Source organism: Rhincodon typus, chromosome 20, assembly GCF_021869965.1.
Source record: "Rhincodon typus isolate 14 chromosome 20, sRhiTyp1.1, whole genome shotgun sequence".
NCBI lineage: Eukaryota > Metazoa > Chordata > Chondrichthyes > Orectolobiformes > Rhincodontidae > Rhincodon > Rhincodon typus.
In genome coordinates, this window is record NC_063351.1 from 32,632,625 (window position 1) to 32,652,996 (window position 20,372).

General features: G+C 38.8%; 1 protein-coding gene across 1 annotated transcript in view; it reads right to left on the reverse strand.

Annotated features, from left to right (window-relative positions):
- LOC109929108 (nebulin-related anchoring protein) overlaps positions 1–19,682 on the reverse strand; it is a 95,336-nt gene extending 75,654 nt beyond the window's left edge. Inside the window, exons 1-12 of the mRNA XM_048609042.1 lie at positions 19,598–19,682; positions 19,410–19,504; positions 18,982–19,066; positions 16,839–16,943; positions 15,985–16,087; positions 15,730–15,836; positions 14,259–14,363; positions 8,093–8,197; positions 6,156–6,263; positions 3,278–3,394; positions 1,548–1,652; positions 551–658 (exon numbers count right to left, since the gene is read on the reverse strand). Coding sequence (XP_048464999.1) covers positions 551–658; positions 1,548–1,652; positions 3,278–3,394; positions 6,156–6,263; positions 8,093–8,197; positions 14,259–14,363; positions 15,730–15,836; positions 15,985–16,087; positions 16,839–16,943; positions 18,982–19,066; positions 19,410–19,504; positions 19,598–19,666 — 1,212 coding nt within the window. The 5' untranslated portion in view covers positions 19,667–19,682. The remainder of the gene's footprint in view (positions 1–550; positions 659–1,547; positions 1,653–3,277; positions 3,395–6,155; positions 6,264–8,092; positions 8,198–14,258; positions 14,364–15,729; positions 15,837–15,984; positions 16,088–16,838; positions 16,944–18,981; positions 19,067–19,409; positions 19,505–19,597) is intronic.
- Between the last annotated feature and the right edge of the window lie 690 nt (positions 19,683–20,372).

Consider the following 20,372-nt stretch of genomic DNA (forward strand, 5'->3'; position numbering starts at 1 on the left):
TTATTGAAAGATATGTATGCATCTGTGGCTAGAAAGGCCATCTACGCATATTGAATACCATTTTTTAACATAGCAAGAAATAGGTTCTAGCATAATACACATGCAGCTCATTCTGATCAGTTACATACATAGCTGCTAACAATGATTAATCCATACAATCTAGCAAATTAGCAGCAATGATGCAATACTTGGACTTGCATTTGCTACAGTGAATGGATTTTGATTGTATTTAAAAAAGTGACTATTACGCAAATGCTAGCTTGCCATGAGTGCTACAGACCATAATTCACTTCTGAGTTGGTTCGTTGTCTAATTAGCAGCACAAGTCAACATCAAAACGATCCAAGAGTATCTCTTGATACACAAAATTATTCTCTTAAAATGTTTTATAGCTCTGATCAGTTATATACTGTAGGGCTTAATATGTTACAACTAGAAGATCACAAATTCGATTGGCCCTACTTGAATCAAAAATCATTACTTGACAAAAGCATCACAATAGTGAATTTAAAAATCAATTTGTACCTTTAATACTTTCATTTCTACTTACGTCACTTTTTAAGCTTCCAACCTTCATACAATGCAGTGTGCGGCTGTCCATACCAACTCCTTCATAATGGCCTTTCACTTGATTATGGTAAGCTTCTTTGTATTTGAGCTACATAAGAAATAGAATGAGGTCAATTCATTCATTGCATTTTCCAATCATAAACTACGTAAGGTGCATAAAATTCCTTGAGTGTTTATTTACTTGTTTTTTTTCTTATCTTTAGATATCAGTGTATGCAACAAATAATGTATATAACACCTCTTCTGCTAACTTTACAGGAAGTGTAAAAATTAATTTTCAGTGCTAGGAAGGCTGTTTGCTAGTAAATTCACTTATACTTGAATGAACAAACCCTAAATTTTTCTGGTGAATTTTGGAGTATCCAGTCAGGCAATACATAAATCCATGCCCATCCTATATTTGATGCCACATTTCTCAACAGGGTACCTGTTCTGGACCTTGCTGATCAAGGTTACTCTCTAATAGATATATTACTGAGACTATTAATGTATTATAAAATCTGAGCAAATTAGAAAGGTCAGATTAAGTTGTATTGTCATATGATTATCAGAGGAAAGTCAAAAGTGACTGTCACAGCAAAAGTCAGAAAGTTTGATCGGGAGTAAGAGTATTGGTGACACCATATCCTGGGTTGAATATCAAATCTAAGTCTGTTTACCTTCTAATCCATTAACAAAAGTTTCAGTCTGTTCCTATTCAAGATATTTTCTGATCAACCTTATTCAAAGATCGTATTTCATATCTCTGGAGCAGGTGGGACTTGAATCTAGGCCTCTGGGCTCAGAGGTAGGGATACTACCACTGTGCCATTACTAACCCCAGCTGTTATTAATAGCCACCACCAGTATACGCTTGAACATAACTTAATGAAAATTAACAATCACATTTGTAATTATCAATCTATCAAACTGAACTAGTTAGTATCAGCACAGAACTATTTAAGCTCTAAAATCAAGATTAAATTGTGATAACTCACATCGCTAGTAAATTTAGATAACTTGGCAATATTCTTGAACTGAGGTGTTTCACAGTAGTTAATGCTGTAACCTTTGGAAGAGTCTAAGTCCTTCTTGTACTTTATCTGAAAAGTTATAACCAAAACAGTTAAGAAACAAACAATAAGTATTGGGTAAGATATTTTTCAGTCCGATAATGGCAGATTCTGGTGCATGCAGGGTTGGGAAATTTCTCAAAGCGTATTCTGACATCATTATACTCTGTATTGGCTTTCACTAGAGCAGATTGAGGGAACCCATGGTGGGCAGCACTGTGGGTCTGTGGTTAGCACTGCTGCCTCACAGTGTCAGGGACCTGGGTTCACTTCTACCCTCATGTGACTGTTTGTATAGAGTTTGCACATTCTCTTTGTATCCTCCCAATGCTCCAGTTTCCTCCAGAGTCCAAAGATGTGCAAAGGTGGATTGACCATGCTACATTACCCATGGTGTTCAGGGATGGGTAGTTTAAGTGGATTAGCCATGGGATCTGCAGGGATGGGATGGGTCTGGGTAAGATGCTCTTCAGATGGTGACTGTGGACTTGATGGGCCAAATGGCCTGCTTCCACACTGTAGGAATTCAATGATTTCAATGATTCTAACCCCTGTGGATCTGTAGGTAAAGTGTTTAAGGTAGTGAAGAAGTCAGTTTAGGACTGTTGGAATGCTGGATTTTCCAGCCTGGGGATTTGTTGTCTAACACATTAGCAGTTCACCAGAATCTCTAAGGTGTGTGCACACCTTCAATGAAAATGACAAACTGTGCAGGCTTTTATCAGTTATGCTGAAGAACACCCAAGTGGAATCCTGAGACTACAAGACAAATCAGAAGGAATGCTACCTTGGTGGGGTGGGAAGGTTTAGCAAAGGTGGGCACTACAACTGCAGGAATGGGACTGCAAGGACACTTCTGCCTTGAGGTACCCTCTGAAAAGTCACTTATATTCATAACCTAAATAGTGGCTTTAGCTGCCAGATCACTCCAGTGGAGGGTCTCCTTCCATAGAATGGCCAGCAGATATAGGTATTATGGTTTAGTGCACCATTAATAATCCTGATTGAACAAGTCTGAACTTGTTAGAACATAGAACATAGAACAGTACAGCACAGTACAGGCCCTTCGGCCCACGATGTTGCGCCGAACTTTTACCCTAATCCTAAGGTCTATCTAACCTCCACCCCTACCTTATACTATCATCCATATCCATATGTTGTGTTCACAGTAAAACTAACTTCAAGTCAAATCAATGAATCTGTGTTGATAACATGAGGAGTACCACACTGCACCTTGCAGAATACTACTGACAGAGAGTTCTAAATTATCACAAATATTGCACAAACCAGAAACTGCTGTGAATTTACACAGTAACGACTGCAAGCACCTTTGTCACAAACACAAATTCCAGACCATAGAATTTCAGATATCTGTTTTGCTAGAGATAAAGATTATTGACTACAAAGATATCAGCAAAAAATATAAATAATTCAAGCATGCATTGCTATTATTAACGTGAGATAAACACACACACACACTCACTCGAAATTCCAGCCATATACACCTGCTGCAAAAACATCAAGCTGTTAGTATAAATATCACATTGTAAATTATTCTATGTTTTATTTACTTCACAAACTAACAAAGATTTTGTTCAAAGTTCTCTAAATAATTGAATGAACATGGTTTGCACAATTAATTACAATTCTGTTACCTCACTGACAAGCTTGTTCACTTCCTTGACACGCTTCATTGCTATGTCTTCTTCAGCAGTTAGCACGTGGTATTGGGCTGATCCCTTCATCCTTGCAAGATCTTTTTTGTATTTTACCTGTAGCCACAAAACAATTTGGCTGTTAAGCTATTTCTAACCATATACATTGAAGACAGGAAACCTTAATGACTGTTGAGCTCTTATACCATAGAAGTTAACACTGATTCCCAATTGCTTTGCCTCTTAGTGATGACAAAGGTTTGAGCAGCTAGCAATAAATGCGCTCTAATATGATGTCTCGACTCGAACTACTAGCCAGAAAACTAAATAACAACGCAAATAAACGTAAATTTTATTTCATAGGTTAATAGATTCTTGGGATAAATTACATGAATCTAAATCAAACAGCAATATGAATGTGATTTTTTAACATCAATCCATATCTAATTCTAAACCAGTTTACACTTTATTCTGAAGGATAATTCAATCATTGAACGAATCATTTTTTAAAATCATGGGCAGATATGTATTTTTCTCCTATTCATATCTTCTGTAAAGATATTCCAGATTAAACTGACAAAACACAATTAACATCTTTTTCATTATTGTTAAAATTTCAATTGCTTCTATGATACACTTCCCTTGTTGATGAGCAGGTATATGCTGAAATTACTATTCAGGAGATGTCTATCAACTTTTTAGCAACATTTTGAACTTTAGCATTCTCACATTACTTGCATACTTTAAGTCTTCTTGTTTCTCCAATGAAGTACAAAAGCTGCCTCTCAATCTACTTTCTACATCTCCGCTTTTACATATTGTTAAGAAACAAAGGATGGAGGATACAGGTTCATAAATGTAACGCCACCATGTTTTTAAAAAAATTGAGAAAGCAAGTTTAACCAGGAAGTGGTGATGGGGGAGGTTGGTGGAGGAGGGGCATGAGTCAGTTAGCTCAGGTGATTGGGAAGCTGCTTTGCAATGTAGAGTAATGCCAGCAGCATGAGTTCAATTCCTGCACAGGTGAGGTGACCATGAATGACTGTCCTTCTTAACTTCTCCCCATCAGATGTCTTTCTCAAATAAGTGAGCAGCCCTGTGGTCCGATAGAACAACAGTGGCTTTACCTTAATGATTAGGGGATGACAACTATAAATTTTAACTGTTGGAAGATTGGGGAGGAACGAGGGAGGTTGAAATTTTGCAGTTCCAAGGCCCTGGCAAATGAATGGGTTAGATTTAGAGTATACAATATGTCTTTATTTAGTCACAGTACAGGGGAATACAGGAGGAAAAACATGAAGGATGACGTATGTTATGCTTAGAGAAAAGACAGGAAGGTTGAGAGGGGTGCTTCTCAAAGTGATATCAATTGTACATTTTGGAAGATAACAGAATGAGAGCAAGAATATGCAAGGGAAAGAGTATGTTACATGTATATTTTCTGAAGGGTAGTGAGAGAAATGGTTTCAAACTTTAAAGGAGAATGCAATATCAGTGGATATGGAAGACTAGGTTAAGGAAAATTCTTAAATGGCACTAATATTAACAAAATCTGTAAATGGAAGCAATGAATGAGGATTGCAGCCAGACATTTGTCCAGGTTCAAATAGTTTTCATCCAACTGTAGTACAACAGTTGTGGAAATAAGATGTAATTGATCATTATCTTCCAAAGCACATACATTTGGAGTTAACACTAGACAATTTGAATTGTACTATTTCTCTAAAAAGGAGTTAGAGACAAACAAAAAACACAGTCCAGTGAGTTAAATACATTAGGCAAAGGTCCTAGAGACAACCATCAGAAAGACAGCAAGTTGAGGAGTTGGAAAATACCAACTAGATTGGGGAAGTGAACATGCTTTTGTGAAAGAGAGCTAGCAACCAAGTAATCTGGATGGGTTTTTGACAGTCACCAAAGTGCTATACAGGAGCTATTTGATGAAATGCAACACAAGAAATTTCAAGTTCACATTGAAGCTTGTGGTATTCAAGTAATGGCTTCGTATGGAAATTGATTGGGAAACAGACAGATGAAGTGTGGGAAAAGGGACATTCTAAGACAAGAAGGATGCAACTGTGGTATCTCCTTGGATACAACCCCAACTGTCCACTCCATCAAAGTAACTTTTCATGTTTCAGTTTCTGACTTGGCTCTTCACAAGACCAGAGCACACATTGAAACCAGTTGAAGAACTGAACCTCTAGACATCTATTCGTGATACATGCTTAATAACAAGGCTTCATCACATTAGCAGAGGTCCACATGTTACTGTTTTTAGGAAGGTTTGTACAGTACAGTGGGTAGCAACCAAGTCTCTGGGCCACTTTGCCACTTGATGGGTTTGGAAGGAGACTTGATAGTTGCAGACGATGCATTAAAACACATCAAACAGTCTCTTGGATGCCTGGAACTCTGTGATCAGTGGCACATCGACAAAGGGTGGAGCCATGAGTCCTGAAACTGCAAGATATAGGTTAGCCAGGAACTCCAGCCTACCCTGGAGGTGTTGCCAGTCTCCAGCCTCCAGAATTACAGTGGGTGACTAGGTGAGTGCTCATGCAATGTCAGAGCCAGAGTTTCTATGGGAAAGCAAGAGCATAGGAAAATAATTTGCTTTTGATGTTGTACTCAATTATCAGGAAGTTTAAAAGCAAAAAGATCTTCTCTGCAATCTTCCAACCACCTGTCAGAAAGTCAAAACATCGACATGGCTGAGAGTGCAAATGTAGTTTTGGTTATCATGGACACAAATTCATTTCTGCTTCTGAACAGCTCTGTCAATTTCTGATAATGTTACCTAATTCTGGAACGATGTAATTTTCACTGCACAACAGTATGGATAAAGGACCTATTTATTTCCTCTAATACTTACATCACTTGCAAGTTCATTAGCTCTCTTGGCATTGTAGTATGCTGGTGTGATCATAGCAGGGAAACTGCCTTTGCCCCTGGGTTCCTCATAATCAGCAGAGTCCTCAGGCTGTACAGAAGTAGGGGACAATATTAGCAATCGAAAATAATTATTTTTGTACTGAAGTTTGCATGTAAGGATCATGTTATTTGGCATTTCGCTGAGTAACTGTTGAAAATCAATCTAACAATAAAAATGTAACAAAAGATTTCAAAACATAAAGACCACAATCTTGTAACTCACATCTGGGGGCTTTCATTATCATAATGATGGAAAACTGGCACAAATCAATGAAGGGTCACAGAAGAGTCTTCTAATGGTTGTAATTGTTGTTCTCAGGTAAACTCTCAGCAGTGCTAAAGCACAGAATGGGATCATTCCCATTCCTAGTGAGTAGCCCTGCCTACTAAGAGCACCCATCAGAAATTAGACCACCTAGGGTGCATATGATTCTTGGAAGCAATCTAAACAATGATTGGGATATCATTGACAGTTTGTATCTGAACTTGCAATATGCACCACCAACAGTAGGCACTCCCTCATGGAAGCTAAAGATGGAGCGTTACTTCTTACATAGTGGCTCCTCAGTAAAAAGGATCAGGGCACCCAGAATCAAGGAACAAATGGTGTTGAATTAATCTGAAGAGTCCTGAAACTGTGGGCAAAGGACAATTTAACTCTTGGGTGGAAATTCATTAGTATCCAGTTTTGGATGCAAATGCAGGGACATGACAGTATTGCATACCAAAACCAGATGACTAAATCTGGCAGGCTTCATTATCACTAATGGATCTTTAGCACCTCCTCAAGCAGCTTGATCATTTGAAGAAATTAATGTCAGCCACTTCCCTCATTGATCTGTCTATTAGTAGAGGGAAGGAGCAGCTATGTTAGCTCGAACAGTGTGGAGTTGGGGGGGTAGTATTCCTGCTTCACTGGGAAATGCCTAGTGAATTTTGTAAAAAAATAGTACCATTTGGTGGTAGTCACATCTTCAGCTGCAGCAGTGATGTACTAATCCACAGCGGAGTAATCCCAGCTCCTGAAGCACTCCACAAAATACAATTTAGTTGATAAGCACAAGGTATATGGATGCTGGAAATCTGAAATATAAACAGAAAGTGCTACAGGTCTGGTAACATCTGTGGAAAAAGAGAGAAACAGAGTTAACGTTAACATTAAGTCCAATATGACTCAAATAGGCATACTGGACTGAAAATGTTAACTGTTACTCGCTCCACCGATGCTGACAAATCTCTTCAGTTTCTTCAGCACTTTCTGTTTAATTCCAGTTTAGCACAGGAAGCCTGAAATAGGTAATAGCCTATTTATTTATGCGAATGCTGGCACTAAGTTCTGTTTTAAGTGATTGCCAGGGGCATCTAAAAAAAGTTTTTCCCAATATTGGGTTTGAGATACTTCAACTTGTGTTTGAAAGCAAGATGTTGGCCCTTGAAATTAGATACTTTTACATCAGTTTTACACACACACTAAACAGGATTAATGTTGAGTCTTTTTTTAAATTAGCTAAATACTCATGCAAAATCCTCTGCGTTGAAATCTATATATAACTCTGTGTCTTCCAAGTAGTTATTTTTAGCTGGAGAGGCATGGCCACAGGCAGAACATTCATATTGCATGTCTGTTGTACAAAATGGACTCTAAGGCAACGGTGATTTGAAAACAATTTTGGCTCCCAGTAAGGAAGGTATGAAGCAAAATAATAAGAAAAACATTGACATCAAACGTCAATTTAAAATATTCTTATGCTTGATTAATGTTTCACATTTTTTATTAACCAGTCAATTATGAAATACAAGTTTTAAAGTTGACTGACAGATAATTCAAAAATGGACATGATCGAGAAAAGAGAGACTGCTTTCTGCTAGGTGACCAACCTGACTGTACTTCACTGAATTTTCTCTTGTCATAGCAACTTGAGCACCTGCCGCTTGGCTCCAATTTCCTTTAATATTCCTCTCATAGTCTTCATGGTATTTAACCTGGAATGAAAATGTAAAAAGAGAAAGAACAAAAAATATGTAATGTTAAACCTGTTAATATGTTTTAAAATTACTTTTTTGATGGTGGGCCCCTTTAAGGACTACTATATGCGATTCAGTGCTTGAAATGATTGTGCAACAAGTGCACTTGTTGCACAATCCGCAATCACATACAACCCAACCTAACATACAGTCTGAAACAGTCTGCACTGGAAGCAGAGATTTGCACAATGTCTGTTTTTCTTTTAGATATATACAGTGGATGATGACATTGCACTCCCATGAGGCATATTTCCAGCACGGAGTAAACATACTAATGCTCCAGGCCATATGAGCCCTTCAGTACCATTTCATGTTTGAAATAAACATGCCTCACCATTAAATGTCTGCGCCACCTTCTGAAAATAAGTGTAAAACCTCACAAAAACCATTCATTTTCACAGAATCCCAGGGACTTTGCAGACTCAGTGACAGTACTTGCCACAAAAGAATTGGTAAAGGTACTTTTACAGTTCTAATTTGCCTTAACACCAGTAATGAGATGTATTCATAGAATCCCTACAGTGTGGAAACAGGCCCTTTGGCCCAAGAAGTCCACACCAGCCCTCAGAACATCCCACCCAGACCCATCCCCCTAATCTACACATCCCTGAACACTACGGGCAATTTAGCATGGCCAATCCACCTACCCTGCACATCTTGACTGTGGAAGGAAACCGGAGCACCTGGAGGAAACCCATGCAGACACAAGGAGAATGTGCAAACTCCACACAGACAGTCACCCAAGGGGGGAATTGAACCCTGGTCCCTGGTGCTGTGAGGCAGCAGTGCTAACCACTGAGCCACTGTACCGCCCCACCATAGTGGTTGGCTAACTCTACCATTTACTGTCCACAGTGGATGATTTTGCTTCACATTTATGAAGCTGGAATGTGTCTTGATAATTTTTTGTTTATCTAGGACGGTACCACACTGGAATTGAAAGCAAGTAATGCTTTCAAATTTTAATAACATTGCTGAGCAAACTGTTGTATGAGATCTTTGGTCTTGAATGGGTTAATGCTGAGGAGTGCATTAAGCTCCACCCAATATGATCTCACAAGGACTTGAGTCGGGAGAACAGCTTTCAATCTCAAAGAAAGTTGACTCTGCATTTGAGTATCTTCATGGGGAAGCAATTTTCCCTTTGTTTACCTAAATGTGGGGGTGGACCTGTTTGGTGACAACGAACAGATCTCCCCGACCAAGAAGATGACTCACCGCATAGAACCAATTGGCGGGCAATCACTAGCTGCAACAGTGGCAATCAAGGTCAACCAGAGAGCAGCAGCCTCCTGGTTCTAATGTTCACCAGTCAATGCATGCCCCTTGGGTTATCCAAGTTTTGTTTCTTATTCTTGGGTGTAGGCATTCAAGGAAAGAAGCAGATTTTGGTGGGTGGAGTAGTGACGTTCAGAGATCAGCCCTTGTCTGCATCTATGCCTCTGATTACCCCCAGCTCAGGGAATTGTAACTTGCTTATGCCTTCAGTTCTTGTGAATTAGGATTCTCCACATACATTAAAACATTTCACCACTGTGATATCTTGTCTTCATTGTATATATGTCATATTGCCACTGTATCATAATCTTAAAAAGCTAACTTTGAAATATTATTGTGTCTCAGCATGTTGTCTGAGCTGTTTATTTTCTTTAAGTTGTTTTTCAACGGAGGGGATTGATAATAATTGCCTGTTAGGTTTGTCTGAGAGCAGGAATGACAGGAATGATGACTCTAGTGTTGTCCTGATTTTAAATGTACATAATTTAGTAATCAAGAATGATACTAATTATATAAGATATAAATTATTCTAGCAAAATAACAGTCTCAGTCTGGACAATGTCAAATTGACATTAACCACAGAAGATTGTATTATTTTAATCAATTGCCAAAGGCAGAAATCAATATTAAGAAACAGTGACTAAAAATTCCGTGAATTCTGGGAATTGTGCATTCCCAGAACGTTAACATAAGTTTCTGGATTATTGGTCTAGTCTAGTGACATTACTGTCATGCACGCAGCCCCTCCTAGACCTCAAACCCTGCCTGGAGCACGAGTTCCTTGGTCAACCACTGGGAAGTCACCTTCAGATGGACAGTTTTGGTGGATTCCTGATGACTTTGGGTGCCTGGAGGCCAGCTGGAAAATTCCAGTCAGCTTTTGACCTTAGGAGGCCTTTCATCAGTCTTATGTAGCTCTATGCCTTTTGTAGGTGAATAGCCCTGCCACAGCACCCCGCCTCATCTGACAGTCATGGAAATAGTCCAGGACAGAGTGTTGCTGGTAAACCAGCAGTGAAATTTCACACCTGCCTAACTCCACACCCACCCTCCTCGAGGCCTACAAATTCCATCCCTAGTATGAAAGAAATGGAAACTGAATCAAAGGAGGTGATAATAAAAAGTATTGTTGAAGGCTTGATCAAAGAGGTGGGCCTTAAGGAAGTTCTTAAAAGGAGGAAAGAAAGGTGGTGGAGAAGAGTGATGCAAGCCAAGAATTCCAAAACCTTGGGCCTAGCTGGTTGAAGGCACAACCACTATTAGCAATGTGATGGGCATGCCATAGGGGGCAAAACTTAGAGTTCAAGATGGGGTGGTAGGGCTTGATGAGGTCATAATAAACATGAAGGTCAAGGCCATGAAAAATTTGAACATGAGAATGAGAATTTTAAATAGGAAGTGTGAGGGAGCAAGGAGTCAATGTAGATCAGTAAAATCTGGGATGATAGCTTAATAAGGTATTTCACATGATTGGGAAGGGGCTAAATTAAGGCAAAGTTTCTCAAGGGCATAGTCATTGTGTTAAACATTATTTTTTGGCTAGATATTTTTAGTACAATGATGCCAGGTGTACTCAATTTACTCCCTGGAAACTGGGATTCATCAATATGTGTTAGACTGGTGTAAAATGGAGCAGGCAATCACAATTATCACCCAGCTTGGAGATGTGTGCATGCTTGTTTATTTAGGTGGGAAGAAGGCAGAGGGATAATGTGAAATGAAGGACACAATTTTAAAAGGGATGCAAAGGAACGTGGATGCATGTAAACAAACATTATTGAAGGTGATAGGACAGGTTTGGAGAGCAGTTAACAAAGCAAACAGTATCTTGAGCTTATCAATAAAGGCATAGGGTAGAAGAACAAGGAAATTAAGCTAATCATGTATAAAACACTGGTTCAACTCAACTGCAGCATTGGATTGTGTCTGGATGCCACCCTTTTGAAGTGAAGGCATTGGTGAGAGTGTGTACAAGATTACTGAGATTGGTTCCAGGGGTGAGGAATTTCAGTTCTAAAGGTCCACTGGACTAGGGACTATTTTTCTTCGAGAAGTGAAGTTTGAAAAAAGTTTTGATAGAAGTATTCAAATCGTTGGGGTCTGTTCGGAGTACACAGCATGAAAACTGCTTGCACTGGTGGAAAGATTGCGAACACGAGGGTACAGATTTAAGTTAATTGGCAAAAGAAGACAAAGCAACATAAGAAACATTTTCACGCAACGTATGATTGAGATCTGGAATGTGCTGCCTGAGAGTGGGTGAAGGCAAGTTTATTTGAGACATTCAAGAGGGACTGAGATTATTATCTAAAAAGGAGAAGTGTGCAGGCTATAGGGTGAAGGCTTGGGACTGGTATTTGGTGAATTGTTCATTCAGAGAGCCAGTGCAGACAGGACAAGCCAAATTCAGTGATTTAAAACATTGTCAGAGAATCTAGTTGTGAAATGGAAGAACAACATTTCCAAAAAGATAAATTCAGCAATGTTTACCCACAGCTCATAATAGACCGCACAGAGGTACAAAAACTAAATGTGCTACATAAGAAAGGAATGCAATCACCCAGTAACCAGAATGTTGAGCAAGCCTTGTAGGTCATCATCCTGGCTGTAAACATGTGATCACTCCTGCCCTTTATATTACAACGATAAAAGCTAAAAGAACATGTTTAAAGGACAGTTTGACACAAAAGACAATTACTACATTGATCAATAGAGATGACAGTGATTAAACAAATACACTGCCTTATATTTAAGAAACTAATTCTACCAATTAAAATTCAAGGTGCTAGATATGCTGCTTCAAACAGCTTAAGACATAATCTAAATTTGTCCATAGTATGCTGTAATTGCAACACAAAATAATGATGATGAGTAAGAACAAGAGCACTTAACCAACAAGAGTAGCCTAGAATGACTTAAGGCTGAATACAACTTGTTTCACATATACATGAAAGTTCAACACACTCAGTCAAATGTTAATGTAGGTAAGTTGTACAAGAACTATGCATTAGACTAAAAGGCATACTGTTGCCTGAAATAGATGGTACAACATATCCTTACATTTACTGTAGATTAAACAGGCAGTGGCAAGGAAACTGCATTTCTCTTGAGAGAGGTTTTGTTGGAGATCTCTGATACAATGACTGTACACTTGTACCTAACAAACAAGTCAGGTAAAGGATTGTGCTTCTGGTTGTATACAATCAAGGTCAGACACATTTAGTGTATAAGCAGATGTGCCTTTGCTGTTCCAAAATGAAAGTGCTATCGCTGTGCATGCGCTAATATGTCTAATTCTGCATATGTACCTTCCATTCATAATTTTCTTCTTGTTACAGATACTCCAGATCCTTAGGAGCAACAAGTCAGGCCTCTCACCATAATAGTCCTTTCAGTATTATTTTAAAACAGTTATTTAAAATGGGACTCAATATACCAGAGGGTTTTAGTGAATTAGAGGAAGATATATACAGATTGAATCATTTAATACAACTACTCCTTAAATTTAAGCAGGGCTGTCTGATTCTGTATCACTTAACTGGACCAACCACATGTCTATAACAGTAAGTCAAAAACTAGGTATTACGCAGCAAGTAACTCCCCTCCTGGCTCCCTAAAGCCTGCTCAGTAGCTGTAAATCATAATTTGGGATTATAGTGGAATACCCTGCACTCGCCCAGGTGAGTGCAGCTTTAACACCACCCAAGAAGCTCAACACCAACCAAGACACAGCAACAACAAAATCAGAAAATGTTGGAAACCCTCAGCAGGCCTGGCAGCATCTGTGGAGAGAAAGCAGAGTGACCCTTCATCAAAGCACACCAGCCTACTTGAACAGCAGCCCATCCACCATGTGCAAAGCTCACTTTCTCCACCATTACCACTGCAACAAATGGCAGCAGCTCATTCAAAAAAACACGTCCCTAAACTGCAAACTCTAGCGCCTGGAAGAAAAAGACCAAATCACATGGGAACACTATTATCTCGAAGCTCCCCCCAAGTCGCACACTGTACTAACTTGGAAATATTTCAGACTTCCTTCATTGTAGCCAAATCAAAACCCTGGAAACCTCTCCCTCAAAGCACCAGGGGAATTCTACAACATACAAAATGCTGCAGTTTGATCAGTAGTATTCGCCTCCTTCTCAAATCTGTTAGGGACGGGCAATAAACATTGCCCTTGGCAATGATTTGCACCCCTGTGAACGATTGGAAAGAAACTTGAAGAGAAGCAGCCAGTACAATCACAAGAAGCAAATCAGGAGACTTCTCTGGAAATCTTTACATCTAATCTTTCAAGTAGCATACTATTGCAAATTGAAACAACCTTATTAGGTCAAAGACCATGAGAGGGAAAGACCCAAGAGCTTCATCAGAAATAATAGTTTCAATATTAATGAAATAGAAACAAAATGCATTCAATGACCACATGCAACACCACTAATCCACACATACTTCAAACATTCCATCAATCCATACAGGATTAATATTTTCTAGAACATTATCGATAGTAGCAAGATTTTGGCTTCCTATAGGGAGTGAAGGATTACCAGCTGCAGCATTTGCAGCACTGTCAGGGTGGAAGGAGGAGAAAGAAAGGATTTTGATGCAGTTCCCAAGGAGGAAAAGAGATAATGGAAAATAGATAGTTTAAGGCTTCCCTGCAGTATCCATTCTATTTAAACTAATTGCATTCTCTCAAAGTTATCTTGCAAGCTATAATGTTAGAAATAATACTTACATCACTGGCCAATATGCCTCCTGCTTTGGCATGCAGTAACTGTGGAGTGTCCACCACTGAAGCATACTGGGAAATGTACTCTCCATGTCCTCGTTTATACTCCACCTTCAGTAATTTAGAAATAAACAAGTTTCATTACTGTCAAGCTTTAACAGTTAAAAATATTTACTCATCAAGTCTGAATTACTAAGCGTTTAATAGTTATTCATATTTATCTCAGATAAACTTGGCTTCCTAACAACTAACTCTTTGGCAAAACTGGCTCCTCTTCAAGGGAGTCTGTTTGACATGAACTCCGCCCAGGTTTCTCAGTTGAAGGACACACGTATTAAGATCGTCAGTCCTGCACAGGATCAGGACTGAAGTAGCACCAAAATATCTGCTAACATGTAAGCCATATGTCCAGGAACATTACAGCAGCTGGAACTGTGCTTCAACATTCTCTGCTGATTTGAAACATCTGCACAAAATGCCCATTGGAAAGTTTTAGTATTTCTCCAAGGAGAACCCCATAAATAGTTGTTCACTAGGCTCTTGCTATTTGTAGAGAGAAAGCATAAATCTTTAGGCAATAAAAACATCTGAAAGCACATTAGTTCCTGAAGTGTATGCCATAATAGAATATCTGACTTTGCAATTTCCATGCCAGTACATCTTATTTTTGTGCTTTCAGAAAGCATCATGGCTAAGGTCATGCAGTTATTATTGTGTTAGTTGCTACCAACATTAATGGCCAATTACAGTGTGCCTCAGCTTGCCCCCACTTTAGGCTAGCTAATTTTCTATCAATCTCATCAGCCTTTATCTACTTCTAAAATTGGGAATGCAGAGATGTCTCAAAACAGCTTCTGAAATGCAACATGCTATCAATGTAGTCAAGGTTTCACTTCAGAATTAAGGCAGTTACAAGCTGCAGATCAGATCATGATAAACATGCATAAATCTGTGTTTTGACTAGAATTCCATAACTGCCCTTAAAGTATTATGTAATTAATCCAACTAAAATCAATACATACAGATTTACAGACTTTAACACAGAAGTTAACAAGAATAAATTTTCTATATTTTTTCCTGAGGGGAGGTTACTTTTAAAGATTGTTTAACCCTTTCATTTCTTCCTTGGGTTTGTCAATGTGATGCACCATTCTGGTTGCAATGGCAAGTTCCATAGTTCCTTGCCTCTCTTAAAGTCATTTCTCGGAGATGTTTGAGATCAAGCTGCGGTTAACATCTCCCAATTCTCCCTCCCTCACAGTGTACAAGTACCTGGAAACTACTGAATGAATCCCACAATGAAACTGGTTAGATCAGTAAGTTAATTTGGATCACCGTCTCAAGTGATCTATCACTAATAGCACAGCATGCATTACAGAAGCACAAAGCATTATCGTCAAGTGCTTAAAAATCAAACATTCACCACTGAAGTTTTAACAGAAACTAGCCTCTAAGTTAAGACAAATCAATCACTTACATCACTGATAGCTTTTTGAGCCTGCGCAACTCGTACAAGCTTTGGACTCGTAACACAAGCAGAGTACCAACTTTTGTCTTCTTCATAGGCAGCCTGGTAAGCGTGTTGACAAATTAAAAATGGGGAAACCAATTAAACAAAACACAGAACTGTTACCCAATTATATTAATTACTGCCAAAACCAATGCCTAATCTTGAAATACGTGAAATAAATTGTGGTTAAAATAAACAAGAGAAATTGGTCGTGTGCTACCTTGCTGACAAGTTCTGTATTTTTCTGTGCTTGAAGAATAGAGGGCTTATCAGGTGGTAAGTGATATGATTCCTTTGTTTCATCCCATGCCTTAGTGTACTGCACCTGTAAGGAAGCACTTTTGTTCAATGATGGAGCTTCTTTGCATTTGTATGTGAAAAGAAAAGCATAGCGGCATAAGGAGGGAAACTTTCTTGGATGCAGCAGGTATTAGAAAACTGCAGGGTCACATCCAATATTTGTCTTTTAGTGCTTTTAATACTACAGCGATAGGAAGAGCTCAACTAAACCACTGTCATTTTTTGTAAAACATCAAAATGCTAATTGCAGAATTATGGTGATCACAAGTCAATAGCCCACTTTACATGCATCATAATTTTTACTTGCATCAACCCCACAGGATCTGACAATATGTTAGGCTGTACCTGCCCATATCTCTGTAGCTGACTTTGCCAAGGTTTGTTGAATAATGTGGTGGACCAACAATTTTGGAAGCCTTCAGCAAACCCACCTATGTACACACAATGGTCTCACATCAAGTCTTCCTGGCCTCATCAGGCACAGATGCACCGAGCATAGGATTATTGCCAAAAAAAAGGGCTTGTAATGTGGGAATTTGATGCCCTTGTCCCTAACTCACACAACCTCTTATGCTGATGGCTTGAAAAGGATGTTTCAAGACTCAGCCCTGCAAGACTATCCTGAAAATTAGCTAATGACCATTCTCATGAACTCCTACCAACATTATGGCAGGAGTCCCAACAGAATAGTCACAGATTCTTGGGGCAAAATATAATTAAAGATTGATTTTGTTGCATATGACATGTAAATTTTACAATACCTTCAGGCTGCTTACCTTACTTGCAAGTCTCCCAGCCTTACAGGCATGCTCCAGCTGCTTCGACTTTATATCCCAATGAAAAACTGATTTGAATTTTTCAGCTTCCTCGCGATACTTAATCTAAGTACAAAAGTTCAGTGGACATTTTATGATACTGGATTTTAAAACTGACTGTATTAGTACTTGGAAGATTTAAGCCATGGTAATGCAACTTGTGAATTTGTTACTTTTTTCTTTCCCACCTTTTTACTGAATGTTTCTTAATTGTTTTTCTTTTCCTGGTCAGCCTCCTCAAAGTTCAATATTTTCACATCAACATCAATCAAAAGCTTCTCGTCAACTTCTCACAGATTGAGTCCCCTCCTCAAGTAATACAGGAATCAAGTTGCATGAGGTAAGGTGAACCAGCATTACAGGGCTGAAAACAAAAAATGCTGGAGATCACAGTGGGTCAGGCAGCATCCATTGAGAGAAAGAACACTCACATTTTGAGTCTAGATGACTCTTCATCAGAGCCGAAGATGAAGAGTTATCTAGATTCGAAACATTAGCTTGCTTTCTCTCCATGACCCACTGTTGTCTCCAGCATTTTTTGTTTGCAGTACAGATTCCAGCATCAGCAGTAATTCGCTCCTACAGCTTTCCAGGGTGACAGGCATTCGAGACAGCTTCATCTTGTCCTTATTATCATCACAATAAGTACATCATGGTGTCCCAAGAGATTAAATATGAAAGTTCACACCATACTCACTAAAGCAACAAGAAGCTGCAGATTGACTAAATAAAGAACAGTTTAAAGTGTGAGATAATAAGAACTGCCGATGCTGGAGTCAGAGATAACTCAGTGTGAAGTTGGAGGAAGACAGCAGGCCAGGCAGCATCAGAGGAGCAGGAAAGTTGACATTTCGGGTCAGGACACTTCTTCAGAAAAAAAAAACAAAGGGTTCCGACCCGAAACGTCAACTTTCCGGCTCCTCTGATGCTGCCTGACCTGCTGTGTTCCTCCAGCTCCATGCTGTGTAATCTCATAGTTTAAAGTGTAGTGTTTAAGTACGTTTTTAATTCCACAATTTGTGCAGTCATCATAACATGTACACTTTTCTTTCTCTTTCTATGCAGTATCCTCATTGTCCAAGGGTTGCTAAATCGTGGTTCATGCTAGATGCCAATGGGTAAGGCAAGCCCTAAGAATGATCTCAGTTGCAATTGGAATTGAACCTACATTATATACCATTCACTGGCCAACCAGCCAACCGAGCTAACAAGCAAAACATATTCAGTTACTGGTATCAATCAGAATGCGTGTTGGATAGAATAACAGGTTTGATTTTTCTTTTGTTTTGAAAAGTTATCACGAATAAAACCTGGAAATTTAGGAACACAATAGGAGAATGGTTTGTGCCTGTGGAATCCCTATATAAACTAAAAGCAAAAATTCTCCATGCTACTGAAGTACAAATTCTACCAAAATATTGAATTCAACAAGCCAAGGTTAAAATTGAAATAAAATGTTGGGATTTCAGAAGAAAAATAACTTGATAAACTGGATCATGGCGAAGTAAAGGGAGTAACCATCTCTGTCATGCAAACATAATATTAACAGTGAAAACATCCATCCATGTGCCTGACGTGACAAGTTAAGACTTAAAAAATCAGCTTTTATATCTTCAAGACTAGCTTATTAAGGGTCAGTTTAATCTAAAATGTTGTATAAGTTGTGTTCAATAACTTTAGACCAATTTGTCAGTCATGATTAAAAGCAACAGAATGTGGTGTAGCACAGGGGAAATGGACGGCCAGCATTTAGAAGACTGTAATTTTAACCTCCACATGAAGTTGAAGCACAAGCAGCGAGGTGTCACAGTTGCTGTCTAGAAATAGATGTTGCTGTAACAGGCTTCATTCCAAAGCCTAGTTGTCACCAAGATTAAAAGAAAATATACCGAACACTCTGCAAAACATGTGAACTATAGGAGATCTAGGTCATTTAATCATTAGTTATGGTTAAACAACTGCTTTATCACCTGAATTGAAGTGAAAGAAAAACATGTTGTATTTAGGGACAGACTATTCAGTCTTTTAGTTATGCCCGATGGTCTCCGATGATGTATTATGAGAATTATATGTATTGCTCCCGTTTTCAATGCCAGTTACCCACCTCACTGGACTCGCTTTGTTTTTTCACGTTCAGGTTCAGGGGTGTATCTAGTACACTGGTAAATTTGTTGACTTTAGGATTGTGCCTGCGAATTAAAGTAAACATTGCCACCAATTTACAATCAAAAAAAAATAATCAAACGAATTTTCTACTAATTTCACTCAGGTTGTGCAGACAGAGATCTTCAAACATACAGAGTGCTCCTACTATGAATAATTTCTACAAGTTTTGTCGTATAAATCTCTGCGTCTAAAATCAGACTAGTGACACTTACAGTGTTCACTGTAGAAACAGAAGAAATATTCAATAACCTTGCGCTTTTCATTGTTCCATTTCAATATATTTAAGTGTAAATTAATATTGAGTCATAAAAGCCCTTTAGTACGATTAGTCCAACTAAGTTGTCATTAACTTTTAAAATGACTCACGCCTGACAGTACGGTTTCTTCTGGTGACTGACAAAATTGTTGACCGTTAAGATCATTTTGCAGACCTCACAGTGGAAACAGGACTTATGCCAGGTCTGTAGGTAGCAAAATAAACACATTATTAACCGAGCCAAACTTTCAATTTTAAACACACATCTGACATTCAAGGAAATTTCAGTATCACTCACCTGGTCTATGCAGACTATTTTCTCGGCAGGATAGACGCCAAAACCACAGCGAGCGCACGGTTTATTCATTTTCAAAGAGTATTTTTGTTGTTCAAAAGTAAACAGCAATAGTTTCTTTTTTATTTCCTTCCCCTTGGTCTGTTTCTGAGCTGTGCTTCTTGTGATCTCGCCTGGACTAGAACCTGCCACCAGCGGTCAGCCCCTTCATTTCAGGATTAATCAAGTCCCGCCTCCTCTCCTTGGCCATTGGATCCAGACGCCTATTTCTAAGCACTGATCTCCACAACTCCAGTCAACTTTGGTTACCAGGGTTGTCAATCACAAAGCTTGTATCAGGTTTAAGTTTGGAGAGTGACTGGTGTTTAATGTCTCAGTCCCAAAATAGCAATATTCGACTAAATATGTATTGACGTCAGCCATAAGGTAAAAGGGCACTGACAACATTTTATCAATCTAGATAGCCAACCTTCCAAAAGCAAATCAGCACTTTGCAGCACAAAATAAAAGAACGAACTGAGGATGCTGGAAATCTGAAAAAAAAACAGAAATTGCTGGAGAAACTCAGCTGGTCTGGCAGAATCCATGGGTAGAAAAGAGTTAACGATTCGAGTCTAGTGTCCTTCTTCAGAATATCTGATTTTCCTTGCAGCACAGTGTCTGTTACTGTGGATTTTCTGTTGGCAGTCCAAAATATTTTTTGCTGTTTAAAGCAACACAAACTGTATTATACATTGTTGTTTGCGTACACATCTTTAAAAATAAAGTGAGTGTACAT